We start from the raw sequence: 20,051 nt of genomic DNA, 5'->3' as shown, positions 1-20,051 counted from the left end.
TGATTTTTGTTTGTTGTTGAGAGAAAGAAGATGTGCTACTCTCGCTGACATGCAGGATGCAGCACTAGAAGTAGAGTCTAATATTATGGTTGCAAAAAAGCTCAGGGGTCACGCTGATAGAAGAAGGCAAAGAAGTGAGGCTTCTTCTTCCTCTGCTTCATCTTCAAAGCCTAAATTAGATAAAATGACTAGAATGATAGAGTCATTGGCTGCTGAGATAGCTAAGCTAAAGGTTGAATAGAACTCTGGAAAGACAAAGCTCCCAAATACATTTGCTCCAAGAAATCCAAATCCATTCAGAAGAGCAAATGAACAGTTACAAATAATTCAGAGGGTAAAGAAGCTAACGAAGCTCAGAAGGTTAAAGCTCCTTTTCAAAATTTGGTCATAGAGGAGGAGCAAATTGAAGATGAGGACCAAATTCATTGTATGGAAGATAAAGGCAGTGCTACCTTTTTGACATTGGCTGCATACGAAGAATCTTTGTTGCAGGAACAAGACAGTCAAAGGTGGGACAGAGAGGCTGTTCTACAAACTGAGGAGCAGCAAAGATATAATCTGAGGTCAAATGCAAAAAATGTCAAGGAGAATCCTGCCCAAAGAGCTGTTGTCCAAACAGAGTCACAGAATATCAAACAGAGAAGACCAGCAGCTGATCCAGTCATCCTCAAAGCACCAGTTCAAGAGGTAAGAGGTTCTGACAAGTTTCCTCCCTCTTTCAGCTTTGAATCAAAAGTCCAGAAGTTAAAAATATCTGTGCCTCTGGTAGAGTTGGTAAAGAGTGAAGTGTTTAGAAAGCCTATCCTTGAAGCTCTTGAGCTGAAAACCATACAAACCTCCACTGACTATGTCAATTTACAAGATGACAAGCCTGCAGTTGTGCTTAGCCCTATGATCGAACCTGCTGATAATAATTCTCCATCATTTTATGTCTCCTTGACCATCCATGACAAAATCCTCCACAACTGCCTGCTAGATACCGTGGCCAACCACAATCTGATGCCGAAAGCTGTTATGGAAGAGTTAGGCCTTGACATCACCAGACCATATCATGATTTATTCTCATTTGATTCAAGAAAGGTGAAATGTCTGGGGTTGATTAAAGATTTAGCTATTACCCTAGCTCAACTGCCCATGAAGAGCATGATGATGGATATTGTGGTAGCAGATGTCCCTCCCAAATTTGGCATGCTGTTGTCCAGAGGATGGATTAAGAGACTAGGTGGGACATTACAGAATGATTTATCTTACGCTACTCTCCCAGTTTTTGGAGGAGAGAGCAGGAGATTGTACAGAGAAGCACAGTTGGCATACATCATCAATGATGAGAAGAATCCTACTAATCATCCCATTTATGCTGTGGACACTGATTTTGGAGCATGTATCCTCCAAATAGAAGAATCTCAGAAGGCCTCAATGCAGCTTAAGAAACCAATAGTTCAGGCCGAGGAAGAGCAAGGAAGTCAGGTTTGGGAGATGTTCTTTGATGGAGCATGTTCCAAGGAGACTGCAGGAGCAGGGGTGGTGCTGGTATCTCCAGAGCAAAAAAGCACACATCTGTCTTTTAAGCTGGCTTTTCAAGTCACCAACAATATAGTAGAGTATGAGGCTCTGATATTGGGCCTTAACGCAGCTAAAGACAGAGGAATCAGAAGCATAAAGGTGTTCGGAGACGCTGATTTGATCATTCAGCAAGTAAACAGAACATTTCAAGCAAAGCATCCAAGGCTGAAAGCATACAGAGATGAGGTATGGAGACTCAAATATTCCTTTGATAATTTCTGTATTTCATATATCCCTAGAGCCAAAAATCAGCTTGTTGATTCCCTTGCTGTGTCTACTAGCATATTTATCCCTCCCATGCCTCCCAAACTAGTTTATGAAGTCCAAATGAAGTACAGACCATCCTTACCTGATAATGTCCACCATTGGAAAGTTTTTGAGGACGATGCTGAAATAAATAGATTCCTGCAAGTCATCGATGAATTTTCTGAAATGCAAATTGACCAAGAAAATGAAGCCTTGGAGGAAAACCCCCAATCCCAGCTTAGAAACAAAATTGGCAAAAATAGCATTGTCCAACTGCCCAGCAATCATATACCTAGGGGTCTGGTTCCATTAGAAAAGTTGTTTGACTAAAATGATGTGCCTTATAAGGCTGCCCAAAACGAAGATCAGTCTGCAGTCTGTAAACATGATATAGGGAGTCCAGGTCAGCTTAGATACATAAATCTTTCTTCTCATCTATCTGCTGACCAAAGTGCTGAATACTGCAATTTAATGAAGCAATTTGCTGATGTTTTTGCCTGGGAATATAGTGACCTGAAAACGTATGATAAAAAGATCATGCAGCATAAAATCCCTCTAGAGAAAGACACCATCCCTTTCAAGCAGAAGCTGAGACCAATAAATCCTTTGCTCCTTCCTCTAATTGAAAAAGAAATAAAAAGGTTGCTGGCTGCCAAAATCATAGTCCCTCTCAGACATTCAAAATAGGTACCCAATTTGGTTGTGGTGAGGAAGAAAAGTGGAGAAATCAGACTCTGTGTTGATTTCAGAAATTTAAACAAGTACTCCAAGAAAGACAATTATCCCCTACCCAAGATGGAGCATTTGCTGCAAAAAGTCTTAGGAGCCAAAGTGATGTCTTTACTGGATGAGTTTTCAGGCTATAACCAGATTGTTGTACATCCAGATGACCAAGAGAAGACTGCATTCACCACTCCTTGGGGCACTTTTATGTATTCCAAGATGCCTTTTGGATTGATGAATGCTGGAGCCACCTTTCAAAGAGCTATGGATATAGCATTTGTGGGAGAGAATGATAAATTTGTCCTTATCTACCTTAATGACATAACAGTATACTCCAGCAGCCATCAAAACCATTTGCAGCATTTGAAAAGAGTGTTCCTGAAGTGCAAAAGGTTTGGGGTTTCAGTCAATCCTAAAAAGTCACAGTTTGCTTTGGAAGAGGGCAAGCTGTTAGGACATATCGTTTCTGCTGCAGGTGTCCGAATTGACTCAGAAAGAGTAAAAACAATACAGACCTTGTCTGTCCCAACATCAAAGAAGGATATCCAGTCCTTTTTGGGCAAAATAAATTTTGTGAGGAGGTTCATCCCAAATTTTGCAGAGCTTGTAAAGCACATTACCTCCATGCTGAAAAAAGGGTCAGAGGTCAAGTGGACCGACTCAGCAAGAAAATCCTTTGAGTCCATTAAGAAAGCCATTATGGAGGCTCCCACTCTAAGCAGCTCAGATTACAGTAAGGAGTTCCATATATTTTCATTTGCCTCTGAAGACACCCTGGCAGCAGTTTTATTGCAAGCAGATGAAGAAGGTTCAGAACATCCAATGGCATTTTTCAGCAAAACATTAAGGGGTGTTGAGCTAAGGTACGATATTATGGAGAAGCAAGCATATGCTATTATCAAGTCTTTGAAAGCTTTTGGAATTTACATCATGCATTCCAAGATAATTGCGTATGTACCCTCTGTGCAATTAAAAATGTCTTAACACAGCCTGATGTTGATGGAAGAAGGGCTAAATGGATTGCAAAGTTAATTGAATTTAATATAGAATTGAAGCCCACCAAGCTTGTCAGAGATCAGGGCCTTGCCAGACTATTAGCTGAAGAAAATTGCAGAACATTGGACATAGATTTCATGGGCACAATTGCAGAAAATGGTCAGACAGAAGAAGAAGAAACAGCTGAACCAGAAAAGAATCAGACACTGGCCAAAAATCTAGCTTCTTGTGATTGGTACTCTGCAATAGCTAAATTCTTGTTGAAGCTAGAAATCCCTCCAGGTTTTACTCAAAGTCAAGCCAGAACTGTTAAACTTAGGGCAGCAAAGTATTGCATTCATGAAAATCTGCTTTATTGGAGGGATCCTTCTAGAATCCTGCTAAGGTGTCTGGATAAAGAACAATCAATGGAGGCTATGCAGCAATTTCATTCCAGCATGTGTGGAGGGCATCATTATTGGAAGACTACAGCTCATAAAATCCTCAGAGCTAGGTACTATTGGCCCACCTTATTTTCTGATGTATTTTCATTTGTTAAATCTTGTGACAGGTGCCAAAGATTTGAAGGGAAACAACAATTGAAGTCCCTGCCCTTGAAACCCATACATGTAAATGGACCTTTTCAGCAATGGGGCTTAGACTTCATTGGAGAAATCAATCCACATTCCAGTGGCCAACACCGATGGATCTTAGTTGCCAACATCGTTTCTGCTGCAGGTGTTCACAACTGGATTGAAGCAATCCCTACCAGGAAGGCTGATCATAATGTGGTCATGAAGTTTTTGACAGAGAATAATAATCACAGATAATGCAGCAGCCCTCAGGACGAGAGTTGGTAGACATGTGCAATTCAATGGGCATTAAACTGGTTCATTCCACCTCATACTACCCTCAAGGCAATGGTCTAGCAGAATCCTCTAACAAAAGTCTGATAAGGATAATCAAAAAGCTGTTGGAGGATAACAAAAAGAATTGGGATTCTAAGCTCAAGTATGCACTGTGGGCTGACAGAGTGACCATTAAGAAATCCACAGGGAATTCTCCATTCAGGCTGGTATATGGCACTGAGGCTGTGTTCCCAATTCAGCTTACCCTCCCTGTGGCAAAGTTCCTGTAACCAGAACAGAATGACGAAAAATGCATGGCAAAAAGGATCACTGATTTAGCAAAGGTACACCAGATTAGAGAATAACTGGTTGAAAAGTCAGCGGCACATCAGAAGAAGATCAAGGATGCTTTTGAGTCTTGACAGAAGGACAAAAATGGATAATTTTCAGGTTGGAGATTTGGTTCTGAAGTGGGATGTACTGAAAGAGAAAAGAGGCAACCATGGGAAGTTTGATGCTTTCTGGACAAGGCCTTTTGTTATTTCTCAGATCCAAGGGAACAATAACGCAGTTTTTGATGGCCCAGTTAATGGGCGTTTTTTGAAAGTTTATGTTGTTTGAAGTCTTGGGCCTTAAAATTGTAAATATGTTGTTTTATCAGTTTAGTGTAAGCACGGTTAGACTCCATGCCCAATGGAACACTAGGAGTTTTGCTGATTTGTTTTCATCGGAAAGGCATTGATCTGCAGGTTCTTTAGACCTCACAGGGAGGGATCTCATCCCCAGAAGGAGCCAGTGTTAGCTCTGCAACATGTTGATGGTGTTCAAGGGGCCTAAGTAAGCTCATTTCCTCAGTTTTTGCTCAGAAAAAGTCAACACCGGTCATCTTCCTCCTTCTCCTTCACCCCGTTGTCTTCGTTTTTTCCTTCACACCCGGCATAAACCTCTGTTCTTCAAGCCCCGAGTGCTAAGTTTAAGATCCCTTATCACCATAACCACAAGACCCCGCACTCATATGCTCGCACGCCTTCATAAACCCTCCGCCGCAATCTCAGCCGTTGGTTTGCCGCACCCCGATCCAACGGTCCCCGACCGCATCCGACCAAAAAACATGTGCATCGATCTTCCACCGTCTGATCATCTCTAACATGATCGGACGTCATTCACTCCTCCCGCTCTCGTAAACTGACCGCATGTTAGCTCGTGGGGAAAGCGGTTTTTGTCCCGTCACATCCGCCACGCGCCATCATCTGGGTGGAATCGCACGGCTTCGTACGATTACCGTCGTAGGCCCTAAAGCAGTGCGATACATACTGCTTACCACCCATTTGCCCGTCCCCGCTCGTTATCTCCCGTGCTACTCTTCCGCCCGATGGCCGTCGGATCTGTCCGCCCGCGATCCGACGGCTCACGTTGTTTGATCCTGTTTATACCCAATTCCTCCTGAAACTCCGTATCAAGCTCTCTGCCGTCCATCTGCGCGATCCAATGGCTGATATCTATTCCCGTTAGACTCATGCCTCTGCCATACTGTCCATGTCCATAGCTTGTCCCGTGCACCAGAAGGATGAAGGTAACTTGTTCGCCTGTACCTGGTGCATTTCATCTCCAACAACCGCATTCAAGAAATAGAGTGGCCGAGAAGAAAAGGACCAGCCTCGAGCAGTTAAATGCATTTATCAGTTATGGAACTTCTTTCATACAACACTCTACCTGCTCGAGAAGGACAACCGAGTACCAAATAACATCAAATTCATTTATTAAAGCAAACAGTTTGCAACAAAGACTCTTCCAGACAGTTAAAGCAGTTGGTAGTCAATTATGACCCCTCCACGCATAGAACAGCAGCATATCTTTGTAATCAAACTCTATAGATACCCAGAACACAGATGTAATCAAGGTTGATGGTTGTAGTTTTGATGTAAGGTTCAACTTCTAGAGACTATAACTACTTTAATACTTGCAGCGTCTGATCTTCATTTTCAACTAATACAAGCTTCTTTCGTTGTTAATTGCTCACTTTCCATTTCTACTTTGTTCTAGGTTGTGCCTGTTATGCATTTATTCATGTGCTCTTGATATTTAGCATTAGAGAAGCTGTCATCCTACCTCTGTGTTGAAGTCTAGTATGTATCATTGAATGTGTTATGCAGGTTTCTATTTACTTAATGCCAGAGAGTTGTCATCCTATCTGTGCATTAGGAAATAGATTTGCGAGCACTTTACTGGTTGCAGCCAACCATCACATGGTCTTGTGCATCTGTTGGTGTGGTCAGTATTCTCCATGTTCACCTAATCCTCAAACTGTGAGTAATTTGTGGTCTAAAGCCTTGTAGTCTGGGGGTGTTCACCCATGTCTGGAGTTAAGCATAATAGAAGTGGTTATCTGGCTTGGACAAGCATCATTCCTTCCATTCATCCATCTCCAACATTTTGTTGAGTTTGTAATGTTCCTGAGCATCTCCGAGATACAACCTAGGAGAGTTTCTTGGGGTGATAACAGTGACCTCTCTATTATGTCTTCAAGAGCATCGTTTTACAAAGTGAGCTCAATTTGAATCTCAACACAACAAATACAAAACAACAAGGCTTTACTTGGATTCCCCAAGTCTTTCTGAGTACACAAACTCTCCTCCCTGACTCTTTGTCTCTGTTTTCCTCTCTGTCTCAGCTCTTCTACTCTCTTGCCCTGTCTCTGTCATTCAGTGGCTTTTTAAGCCAATCGACGCTTGTCTGATTGTTTTACCTTTCGAGCTCTTTGGCTTCCAGCCTCTGTCCGCTCAAATCCCCTCTGAGCATTCAGCAATCATTTGTTAACGCCTTCAGGGAAGGTGGCCACCTATTCTGCAACGGAAAGGACCATCGGCGCATTGAAATCCCAAGATATGGTGTTCTCTGTTTACACCGAGAAATACACGTAAAACGCTGTAAAACGCTTCCTATCGGACTTGAAATCACATCGAATCCGCCCTATAATCCATTGGGTCCACCCTTATATCGCTATTGCAAATCGCTTGGTCGGGGTTTCCTTTATATTCGGGTTTATTATGAAAAATCCCAAATACACAAAAAACCCACAAAAAATGCTCTATATCGGACTTGAAATGTTATAATATCGCATTCATAAACCCTTTCGGATCCAGTTTTATCGCATCGACGCATTTTCCTTTGTAATTCATTTAATTATCGAAAACGCGAAATACAAAGAAAAACCCATTTACCGGAACTCAAAATTTATTAAATTTCATTCATAACCCCGTCGGGTCCGGCGATTGCAAGTCACAAGTATATCGGCCCCCGCTCCTTTGTATCGCTCCGATGCGATAATGCGACGTGACATGTCCCAATCACATATTGCAATCCCCAGGCCGTTTGGTAAGCGCTCCTTTGTATTCTGCGATGCGATATCGCGAGTTAACCTGGGCCGTTGATCTGCGCGCTTGATCAACGGTCCTTGTTGACCCGTGTTGATCGCTATTGCAACTATCATATGGCCGCCTCCGACAACCCCCGCTTGCCATTTGCCGATTGCGATATGCTGATCAAATCTGGACTGTTGATCGGCCAAATCCGACGGATCCTGTGCAAAGTTATTCAAGCTGTCGATAGCTCTGTTTTCATCATTTTCTTCATGTTTTTTAATCTCCCAATAGTGTTTTCTGCCATTTTTAAAGGTGCATCCCTTGCGATAGTTTTTTATTGTATGAAGACTTAGAGAGTTTTAGGATCCATTTTGGATCATCCCCCTATTATCCAGTCGAGCCAATGATCCACTGCTCGTGCGAGCTTATCTTCTGATGCCTCTAGTCTGCACACTAATTCCAGAGTCCACACTATCAGTTGGTCGAGCCTACACCTTCCCTGGCTGTCGGCTAACCTCGCGATCCACTCATACAGTTTAGAAGGAAAGGATGCATAGAAAATCTCATGGATTTCCGTATATACGTAGCGATTCAACCACTTTTTTCAAATACTTGCGAACTTCTATTTTCTTGTGTCGCAAACTCGTGAATCTTCTTGTCCAACCAATCTTCAATTTCCTTCTTTGTTGGGTTCTAGTGGCACGACATCAGACATCCCTTAGGCAGATCCTGGTCCCGGCAACGGAACCATTTGTTGGCTACGTGGGGCCTGACCCAGGTTCAGAAGTGAGTTATTGAAGCAAATCCCAGTACTACTGGCCCTTTCGGCAACAGTTCGCGGAGCATGGACTAAAGTCTCACCCAAAATAGTATGGGAGGGTGCTAGAACCAGGGTTCCGCACCCTGGGGATGTCTAATATGGGGTGATAGGGATGCGATTCAACCTTCGCGCTTACTAGGCTTACTAGGCTACACGCACCAGCGAACCCTTTGCGTCCTGTGGTACTGCCTTCGCGCAGCTCTAACCGCAGCGCGACCCATGTTAGTTACCCAAGTCTTCCTTAATTAGGTTCTGTTCGCTAATTACTTTGAATGTTTTCATACATAAGCATTCATACCAGTGTTTATCAAGTGCACACATATAAATAACCAGATAAAAATAACGCATAAAATCAAAATATAGATCCACGAACAGACGCATAGTACTCTGAATCAAACTTATCTTTTGTTGAATTGAGGCTTCTGTGATCCATAACATTTATAAGAAGAGTTTCGGCGTAAATCACATGTAGAAAACCTTTGTCGACGCGTTTCCCTCAACCTTTAGGCCCCTCAACACCATTCGTAAATCCCTCCGATCGGTGAAAGATCCCATTGACCCTAAGGACATGAAGGGCGTCTACTTGATCCCTTGTTCTTGTGGGACCCCCTATATCAGGGAAACAGAGCGCTCCATCCATCAAAGGATCAACAAAAATGCAGTCGACCTAAGACATGGGAGAACCAAGTCTTCAGGTTAGCAAAGCATGCGGAAAAAACCAAGCATCATGTTTGTATTGAGAAGGCCAAGGTTATTACCAAGGTTGCGCAGTTCCATCACCGTAAATTCAAGGAAGCGATTGAAATTGAAAAAAGGCCTAACAATCTCAATAGAGATGACGGCTGGAAGATCAGTAGTTGCTGGATCCCTGCCCTTTCTTCTTAGTCTTGCCTTCCTTTCCCCCCTTCCCCCCCCCCCTTTTTACCTTTTCTGGTTTTCGTGGTTTCCCCATTTTTCCCAATTCCTTCTCCTTATAGCTATCTTTTCCATCCTCCTAAGGTTTCTCCTTTGGTTAAGTTTTTTACTAATTGTCCTGTTCTTGTCCTTCTTGTATTTAAAATTTGACGCTCGTTCTATGTTTTATTTTTATTACTATTTCCTTATCAAAATCTTCTTAATATTATTAATCTTATTTGTTATTAAGCTTCTACCTTTAACATATAAAAATAAAAATAAAAATTAATTTTTAACCAATACTCAAAAATAATTTATTCCATTAAATCATTATTATTAAAAACTCTCTACTTATCCCTAGAAATTTAAATGATTAAATAAATTAACAAAGAATTAAATAAATTAATTTACAAAAAATATATATATATATAGATATATATATAAATAAAATAAAATAGAATAACATTCTAATATATAAACCCCCTTTTACTTATCCCTGGCCATTCAATTGATTAAATAAATTAGAATTAAGTAATTTAATATATTATAACATTCTAATATATAAAAAAAACCAAGGTGTCTCCTATAACTCTGAAGACACGAGTACTCCATAGGTGGGCAGGGAAGTTTGGAAGCCGAATCCATACCGGGGTCTTGGTAATGACCGCAGTAGCTGGATCGAAATCTGGGAACCAAGGAGTCAAGAATAGCCCTGCATTTCCCATGAACCAAGGGCCCTCTTCTAAGGCCTTTTCATAGTGCTTACTGTTATCAAATAGAACAATGAAATAGCCTTTCGAACAGAAAAAGATCTTACAGTGATGAGTCCAGTTTGCATGGATCCATGCGTAGAGATCCTGAGAACGCGGCCACAATCCATTAAATCTGCAGATGATGGCTCTTTCAGCAAAATCTTGAAGATGGGAAGCCAGTTCTTCATGAATGAGTTCAACAAAGGGAACTTCTTCGATCTTGTCAACCAAGAAGACCTTAGATTTAGGGGCTTCCGGGGGTTTGGGGTTCTCAGAGTGGACTGCATCTTTGTATGAGAAAGGCCGGGTAGAGGAAGATTGCCCCACTGCTCCTCCTCTTAAACGAAGGGTCGCCACCACCAAGCTGTTCCTGGAAATGCTGTAAGCAGAGAGAGGAAGAGGGTCTTCAAGTTGTTTACCTTGAGAGAGGAGTCTCAGAATGCTGGATGGAATCCCCAATCTGCACTCTAGCTTCAGTTTGAGTTCCTGCACCAGATCTGAAGGGCTAACCCATTGCATGATAGTTCTGCCTGAAGGCTGAGAAATTAGAATCTGAAAGGAGTCAGATACAGGCCTTGATCCCATGCCAAGATGAGTGCAGATCTCTGGATCTGGCCATAGCAGGGCCTGTTCTGCTTGCTGGATGACCGGATCTGTCCAATCGATGTCAGATCTGAGGCTTCGAATGCCTTTCGGAGAGCCGTTGTTCGCCCCAGATCCATATGGAGACCATGCAAGTGATGCGGTCAACTGCTCTGGTTCGTGGCAACAGCACACAGATATCTGACCGGCCAAGATCCTAATGTCAAGTGCAGATCTTTCGTGACGGCAAGAGGGCCTCGGGCTGTACTTGCTGTGGCTGTTCTGAACGCTGGGCAGCTTTACGTGCAAGCTAACTGTAATAACCCGCGCGGCCACGAGTGGAGATCGAAGCCCCAGTTCGAGTCCCGTCTGAGCAGTTTTTTTCTCTTCAACGGCAGAGAGCCGATGCAAAACGGAGACTGAGGGCTCTGATACGGCTTCTGCTGTAGGGTTCAACTTCGTGAGCTGTGATCCCTGCATTGAACTCGCCTCATCGGCTGCGACAGGGCTTAGCAGGGGCCTGGCGGCGGCCGAAGCAGGGGAGGCGGCGGAGGATCTGCTAGGGTTCATCGTCGGCTCTCGTCTTCCTTCGTTATTTCAACTATATATAAAAAAAAATATCCTCTTGTACATTATTTTTTACTTAATGGATTTAGTCTTAATCGAGAAAAAAATATATATATAAAAAAAAACCCCTTTTACTTATTCGTAGTATTTATATGATTAAATAAATTAAAAAAGGAATTAAATAAATTAATTTAATAACCTAAGAAAAATATTTTCATTAAATAAATATAACATTCTAATATATAATATATTATAATTAGTTATTAGAAGTAAATTATTTACTATAATTATATTATTATTCTATTATTATAAGTTATTACCTTTGACTTATTAACATTTTAATATTATTATATAATCTAGCCGTTGATGGTCAACCTAGTCAACCTAGCCGTTTGGAAGATCTACTCTCCCTGTTTAATTTGCAGCCATGATCTGACTCCTCAACTTGTCCTGACGATGAACCCCACTAGTTGGTTCGAAACGCGTCGACAAAGGTTTTCTATATGTGATTTACGCCGAAGCTCTTCTTACAAACTTATCTTTATTAATAACCCTTTTTCAAATTCAACCCAATTACAGACCCAACTCCGCCCTACGCACTCAGCTGCAGGGGTCTGCGTACTCAGTTGCGGACTCTACTAGGTCTCTGTGCACTCAGTTGTAAAGCCTCTTCCTACTACTACGACCCAATACACTTCAGATCCATTTCTATCCTCTAACCATGCCTTTCATCTATCTATTACTTCTTACCAAAAAAAACTATCTTTACCCTTAAAGCCTCGCTCTATTTATACAATCCCATGGTCCGCAGACCATATAGGTAGGTCAACACAACTTTACATTATTTTACAATTCTTAGGGCAGACAACCCTATGACTCATCCTAGACTTTCGCGCTCCACACCCGTACTTCGCGGAGTCTTTACATTACATTGACCAAAACTCGGGCTTTAAGCCCCAAAAACATGCTGTGGGGGGATCCGCTGCCCAACAATATGTGTGTGTGTTTTCCAAGGAAGACCTCATGGAAAAACCCCCAAGGGATGCTTCCCCGCATTCATAGATAGCATCCCTAGTAAACCTGTTGGCATAGATTAGTGCACCCCACCCAAGGGGATTCAAACTAGGCACCTGCTCGCTTGGAACTAGCCAAATGCCCACAACATTGGCAACCACTGGTCTTCTTCAATTATGGCTACATATTAAATTATGTTAATAGTTATTTATTTTTTATTTCATGTCATGTAGCCTCTATGCTACTCTTTGTGGGAGACATGCCTAGTTGAATATCAACAATGAGTGCCAACTATCCCAAAATAGTGGGTACAATTTTAGGCATAGCTGCTTCGGTGACATATGATGCAATTGAGGCCAGGTGAAAGTCTTGATTCATTTTGATGGAATAGATATCCCTCACTTGTAGCTTCCAAACCGAATCCATCTTCATTGGTCTTTTGAGCAGTGATGCAGGTAACAATAGATATCCTTTTAATTAGACCAACGGTAATTTTCCATAGTGGATTAGGAGGCATTTCTTAGCAGATAAACACTCTTGTTGCAGATTCCCAAGTAAAACCAGAGGGTTCGGCACAAAAATAAATAAGTAAAACAAAAGAAGGGAACATAAAAAGACCCCGCTTCTTCCCACCCTGCCTCCTCAGCCCCCCATCCCTAAATGGATTTCCCCATTCTTAGTTTTCTCTCCACAAAGCCTTGTTTGTAAGTAGACCAAAATATTTGCAGCAATTTTTCGAGTATACAAGATAAATGACAACAATGAATGAACAAATATCAACTATGATTTTAAGGGAGGTTAATATTTTTGTAAGTTTGTAGGTTGGTGGCGATCCGAACTTAAACACGAATGCAACAACTTACAGATATAATCATAAACACAAAGATACAGCAAAAAAACACTTCATTTCATTAATAGAAAAATATTGAACTATGCTTACAAATAGAGTGGAAATAAGATAGCTCGAGCAATGATAGCCTATCTCTGAGAAGAGATGTCGCCGCTACATGCCTCTAAACTGAGTTACAATGAGGCTCAAGGGCCTTTTTATTATTGAACAAGGGAAAACCCTAATCAACCAAAACCCTAACCCAAGGAGATGTAACACCAAAAGAGTTTATGGGCCCCGTTGGGGTTAGTTAGGTAGCCAACTTCACGAGGTCGTAACTTGGTCATATTATTTCTATTTGATGCGTATGATACCTCGTTGGAAAGATCTCTGTGAGGAATACAATTGTTTATGTCATTGCCTTGGCAATCATTGACTGAATTTTGCCCAAAAAACGTCGTTTAGGGCCTCAAAACAACTTTGGAAGTTCAGGACCTGAAAAACTGCCAAAAATAGTAAATTGTGCTACAATTAAGGAAACAGATGAAACTGACTGGGGGGTCTAGGTGGAATAGGCGGTGGCCACCAATATCCACCTGGATCATTCCTCCCCCCTTAGGAAGCAATGGTCCCCATTGCGTGCAGAGCTTCCATGAGGTGAGGAAATTTCTGTTGAACCTGGTCCCTGGTGAACCACTTGCCCTGGTGACGGAGTTGGCTTACTTTGACAACTCGTTATAGTTGTATCCTCTGTTACCGAGTGTTCCTGATTTGTGTGTCCATAATCTTATCAGTTGTGGCTTGTTCCATGCAGTTCAGGTTGAGCTTTGTTGGTGTGAGTTGTTCTGCAATGTCAGAGGCTGAGTCGCTGCAAATGGTATTACCACATCAATGGGGCATAATGGCTAAAATCCCAGCCCTACCTGAAAGGGGTTGTGGCCTGTTGAGTTATGGAGAGCTCTGTTGTAGCTGTGTTGGACATAGGGGAGACTTTCATCCCATATGTGTCGATGTTTCGAGTTGTACATGTACAGAATGTGTACAATCATCCTGTTGACAACCTCTGTTTGACCATCAGTTTGGGGATGGAAAGTCGTGGACTTAGTAAGTTTTGTATCCAGCCTCGACAAGAGACTTGACCAAACTGCACTCAGGAATCTGTTATCCCGATCTGAGATAATAGATTGTGGGATCCCAAAGTGTATCCACACTCGCTCAAAGAAGAGCTTAGCAGTGGCCTCTGTTGTGATACTCTTATTGCAGGTTGTCATGATGGCCATCTTATAGAATCTGTTGACGACCACAAAAACGCAATCATTGTCATGCTTAGTAGAAGGAAGGCCTGACATATAATCCATGGAGACAAATTCCCAAGGCCGACTAGGAGTAGGTAGAGGAGTATACAAACCTAGTTTCTTGATGGTTGGTTTGTCAATAGCGCAAGCAGTGCAGGATCTAATATACTTCCCAGCATCCTGACGAAGTTTCGGCCATTAAAAATACTTCTGCAATACCTCCATTGTTTTCTCTACTTCGAAATGTCCAGCGACCCGACTATAGTGCACCTCCCAAATCATCTCGGCATGCTCACTTGAAAGAACACATGTCCCAAGTGGCATAACAGTGCCAATGTTGCAGGAAGCGCCCCCCCCCCGGATCCTAGGCCCGAAGCACGCCCCGTCCGGAAGCGCCCAGGAAGTGCCCCCGGAAGCGTGCTTCCGAAAATGGCGAAGCGCGCTTCCGAAATTTTTAGACGCTTCCTGGAAATTTGGAAGCGCTGGCGCTTCCGAAGCGCCGAAGCGCGCTTCGTACGACGCTTCCCAGACGCTTCCCAGACGCTTCCAGAAAAGCTTCCGGAAAAGCATTTAGAAAATCGTTTTTTTTTTCAATTTTTTTTTAAATTTTAGGTGAGTTTGCTTGTTGGGGGTGGGTCCACCTTGGGTTAGGGTGACAAATGAAAGCAAAAAAAATATAAATATAGCAGATGCTCCCTCATCTGGTCCCTTGGTTCCTAGGTTCCATGGTTCAACACCAACAGCAGGGGGTTCTTCTTCATCAGTTTCAGTGCCACGACTTCCAGAGGCACCATCTTCTTCATTGCCACCACGTGGAGGCCCGCCACCACGTTCTATTCGTGGTGGAAGGAGGAGAGATTAGTAGATATATTCACAATCTACTACTTTTTGTCATAGATTACTCATTAGACTTGTAGACTTGTGAATTTGAATTTTGAACCTTTTTGGCTTGGCGGTGACCAAGTGACATATTTTGTAAACATTATTATTTGAATTTTGGACATGACAAATGTTAACAGTTGCTCACTTGCTAGATAAATCATAATATGCTCTATGTTTTATGTTTTATAATATGCTTAAATGTTTTATGTTTTATAATATGCTTAAAAATTTGATGTATGTTTGTAATAGCTAGAATATAGATGATTGTTGTACATACTAGTAACTACAATGGAATCATGGATGCCATATCTATCTTGATTTATGCAAAAATATGCATGTTTTCATGTCTTCTACAATTAATTTGGTATTTGGGATGTTTGTTTTGAGTATAAATGCAAAAAAATATAAAAAATATATATATATAGCAGACGCTTCCGCGGACGCTTCGCTTCCTAGATTTTTGGAAAATGACGCTTCCGCGCTTCCGCTTCCGCTTCGCTCCCGCTTCGTGCAACATTGAACAGTGCATCATGAAGGTCAAAATTTGGAACTTTCTTCCCTTCCAAGAATGTCTGGTATATGCTGTCGAATTTTGGATCGCTCTTGTAAAGATGCAGCCACCCCGATGTCTTATGCCCACAGGAGTCGAGCACAGTGACTAGCGCCATGACCGGTGGTCGACTAAGGCAATCAGCGACATTATTGGTGTTGTCCTTCTTATACTTAATGTTCAAATGGAACTGTTGCAGATAGGTGGACCATTTCTAATGGCGATCGTTCTGCAACTTCCCTTGTGTTAGTATGAAGGGTAGAAGCCGATGGTCTGTGTGGATGACCATTTCCTTCCCCAGAATGTAATGCTTCCATTAACAACAGGCCTGCACAATGGAATACATTACTTTGTCCTAAGTGGGGTACTTTTGGACTGTGTCTGAAAGTGTCTCACTGTGGTAAGCCACTAGATGCCCATGTTGAGTAAGAAATGTACCAATAGCATAGTTGAAGGCATATGTCTCAATCTCAAATGGTTGTTGTAGGTCTATTAATGTGAGCATTGGTGTAGAACAGAGGCGAATTTTCAACTCGGAGAACACTCGTTGTTGGGTTTCCGACCAAAAGAACTTCGCTTTCGCTCCGCACTTGGTGACTTTACTTAAAGGCTAAATGATATGAGAGAACCCCAACACGAACCTATGGTAGAAATTGGCAAGACCCAAAAAGCTTCAGAGCTTTGTTAGAGTGGTTGGGGCTAGCCAATCCCGAATGACTTGTATCTTGGATGGGTCCACATGTACACCTTGTTCATCAATGATGTACCCCAGATATTGAACCTAGGTCAGGCCGAAGGTGCATTTCTCCAAGTTACCACACAGCTTGTTTTGTCGAAAGGTTTGAAGGACCTGTCAAATATGGTGGAGGTGCTCTTCCCAACTCTGGCTAAAGATCAAGATGTCATCTAAATACACCACCACGAATGCATTGATGAAGGGCCACAAGATGTTGTCCATCAGTCTCATGAAGGTTGCAGGGTCGTTCGTCAATCTGAATGGCATGACCAACTATTTGAAAAGGCTCTCCTTGGATTTGAAAGCAGTCTTCCACACATTGGAGGGTTCAATAGGCACCTGGTGATAACCTGACTTCAAGTCAATCTTGCTGAAATATTTGGCCCCCTTGAGTTGGTCCAGAAGGTCATCAATCCGCGGGATTGGATACCTATTCCAGACAGTGATCTTGTTCAGCGCTCGATAGTCAATACAGAGCCTCCAGGTCCCATCTTTCTTTTGTACCAATACAATCGGGCTCCCACAGGGTGATGAGCTTGGCCTAATGTGCCCTTTCTGCAGTAGTTCCTGAATCTGCCTCTTGATCTCATCGTTCTCTGGAACAAAGCGTCAATAGATCGATCCATTGAGCAGCGGCGCCCCGAGGTCAAATCGATGGAGTGCTTGACCTGACAGTGCAGAGGTACCCCTGTGGGTGAGGCAAAAATGTCCATGTACTCCTCCACGACCTTGTCCATCTGCTGTTGTTGTGCAAAGGAGCCCTGCCTGGAAGCCGTGGCCACAAACTTCTTCTTGCCTTGGGGACGAATCATAAGGAAAATGAATTTCCTAGTCTGGGAAATGATCTTAATGCATTTGCTTTGCAGTGATAAAAGAGATGGCGGTGGGCGGGGCTACCTCCGATATCCTGTACAACTTATTAGCCAAAGTAATAATCACAGAGTGAGGTCTAGACTCATATACAGCATGTCGCTTCCACAAGTATGGTTGTCCTAACAATACATCAGAAACTTCAAGAGGAGCAACGTCACACAGTACCTCCTCCGTGAATGGCTTGATGCTGTAGGGAAGGCGGCACTGTTGCCTGAAGCGAAAGTCTCGTCCTTGGTGAAGCCACCCAATGGTGTACGACTGTGGATGTGTTGTAGTCTTTAGGCCCAGCCACTTCACGACTTCTGCTGAAATGAGGTTCTTTTGGCTCCCGCTGTCGACAATGAACTAGAGTGGAGAACCCTTCACCCACATCTGTGAGTGGAAGAGGCTTTCCCCTCCTCTATCTTCAGGCTCAATTTTCCGAATCTTTGTTGTCGCCACGGTGGCACTGGGCTCCGCATCAATGATCTGCTTCCCTTTGTCAGTCCCATTATCGGGTTTTGATTCAGAGTCAGAGCTTGCGTCTGATTCGGAAGCCTTCAGCTCGACCACCAATGAGTGCTTGGCCTGACACTCACTTGTATTGTGAGTGGAGCTCTTATGAAACTCACACCATTTTCTTGTGTACTTCTTCTTCTTCGTGGTGTTGTTCTTTGCTTGTGACTTCAACGGATTGTCTTGGGTAGCCCCACCCTAGCTTGGTCTCTTGTTCTGTGGTTTGGGAGTATCTTTTCCTTGCTTTGGATTCGCAAATCCAAAGTCTCGCCTCTTCTGTTTAAATTTATGCTCAATCTTTACAGCGTACCAATACGCCGTGTCGAGCGAGGAAATGTCCAGGAACTCCATCTCGCCCTGGATGTACTTGTGTAGACAGTCACGGCTTGTCGAAAACTGATTTGCAGTTCACGCAGAAATCTTTAAAATGTTGGTATCTGACTCTGTAAATTTACTCCACAATTTGCCTGCATGGATATAGCATTTGAATAGTGAGAAACAAATCTTTCCCTAAACATATTTATCACGTGGAATCAATATTTAATTACTTATCTGACCCCTTATATTCATTTTGTTTTTCAGACTCTAAAGAAACCCACATCTCAAATACCGTGATAGGTAGTCAATACCCACTTTGCATTTCAAATCACAGGAATCATCAGACGAGGAAACTAATAAACAGGGGTACACAGGTAACCCCATGAAACCCAAGTTGTTTAGACCGATAATATGGGCAGCTCTCATCCCTAGATGCAACTTTGAAACCAAGCCCTTAAGAATTGGAAAAATTCAGTATCATTTTCGAGATAAGCATGGGTGATCTAACTCTGCCTAACAGATTTAAAGATATCCCATCTCAAGATCTGCCCATAAGTACTAATTGCCACATTGATATACACTGCAGGGGAAAGACAAAATGCTAAGCACACAAGTAGAGTTACAGCAACCAGGTTGTGGTCCAGTGGTTAAATCAAAGTCCTTTCAGTGGTCAGACCCTGGACATGCCGCCGTGTTAATGTTGCCTATAAAACTGATCACTGCATTGGGCTACACCTATACCTGATAAAAGTCAACTTTGACAGCCTGTGGATACAAAGAATCTTCACAGATAACTTTGACAGCCAATGGATACAAAGAGTCTTCACAATTAAGGTAGTGCAAATCCTGGGTGTATTTTATGGTGGTCTAGGTCTAGCGCAAGTCTTGGGTGTATTTGACAGAAGAGAATACCCCTCAATCAAATACAAGAATGGAGTTAATTTGACAAACGAGATATCTATACTGCTGGATCTTGGCGTTCAGACCTAAGAAAGGAATAACCCACTTAGTTAACAAAATGTCATTTGCCAAAGAATAAACAAAACTGAAAAAAGTAAATACTCACATGGCGGCAATAGCTGCAAGCCATTGCAGCACGCTAGTGATGATGCCTGTTCCGAGCAACCCCACAGAGTGGTTTGCCACTTTGCGGATAGCCACCCCAAGTTCCTGGAAATCGGACCTGAGATCATCTGTGCTCACTCCATCACTTGTCTTCATTTCCAGCAACCCAAATTTCCCCGTTCTGATTGTCAATGGATCCGTCCCTTCTCACACTTAGCTAAACAATCCCTGATGCTTATGTTCTCCCAATTTAAATTCAGTAATCACTCCTGTATCAGCCCTCGCAATTCGTGACATAAGTCAGACATGAAATTATGACGTGCCATGTGTCGACTAAATATGAATTTTGGGTCTGATCTGGCAGATTGATGAGGCGCTGACAGCACACTGGCCATGTGGCTAACCACGAGGGAGCCAGACAACGGAATTTGTAAATGTCCTAAACCGAATCTAGATGGCGTGCAATGAGGGGCACACTAATCCAGATCTCTATGTGGAATTTTGAAAGTGATTTATGGACTTAGTTGGTTCATTTATTGCAGTCGGTGGTACTTTTTCAGTCATGATGGGACGTCCTTGGCTATCAAGCTAATGAATTTGCGCTATACTGGATAGGACCTTTCTCGACATTATCTGAAACGCATTTTCCCATTTACAGTTTC

At 42.6% G+C, this 20,051-nt stretch overlaps 1 protein-coding gene across 1 annotated transcript in view; it reads right to left on the bottom strand.

The window, feature by feature from the left end:
- The window catches only part of LOC149156211 (cold-regulated 413 plasma membrane protein 2-like), a 77,366-nt gene extending 57,658 nt beyond the window's left edge, over positions 1-19,708 (bottom strand). The window contains exon 1 of the mRNA XM_089437995.1: positions 19,391-19,708. Coding sequence (XP_089294121.1) covers positions 19,391-19,545 — 155 coding nt within the window. The 5' untranslated portion in view covers positions 19,546-19,708. The remainder of the gene's footprint in view (positions 1-19,390) is intronic.
- Between the last annotated feature and the right edge of the window lie 343 nt (positions 19,709-20,051).

The sequence above is a fragment of the Pinus tabuliformis genome, chromosome 9 (assembly GCF_031772625.1).
Source record: "Pinus tabuliformis cultivar Carrire ecotype Pingquan chromosome 9, CPIR1, whole genome shotgun sequence".
NCBI classification, from domain to species: domain Eukaryota; kingdom Viridiplantae; phylum Streptophyta; class Pinopsida; order Pinales; family Pinaceae; genus Pinus; species Pinus tabuliformis.
The sequence above is the reverse complement of the archived record's forward strand: the minus strand, read 5'-3'. Positions and strand labels throughout refer to the sequence as shown.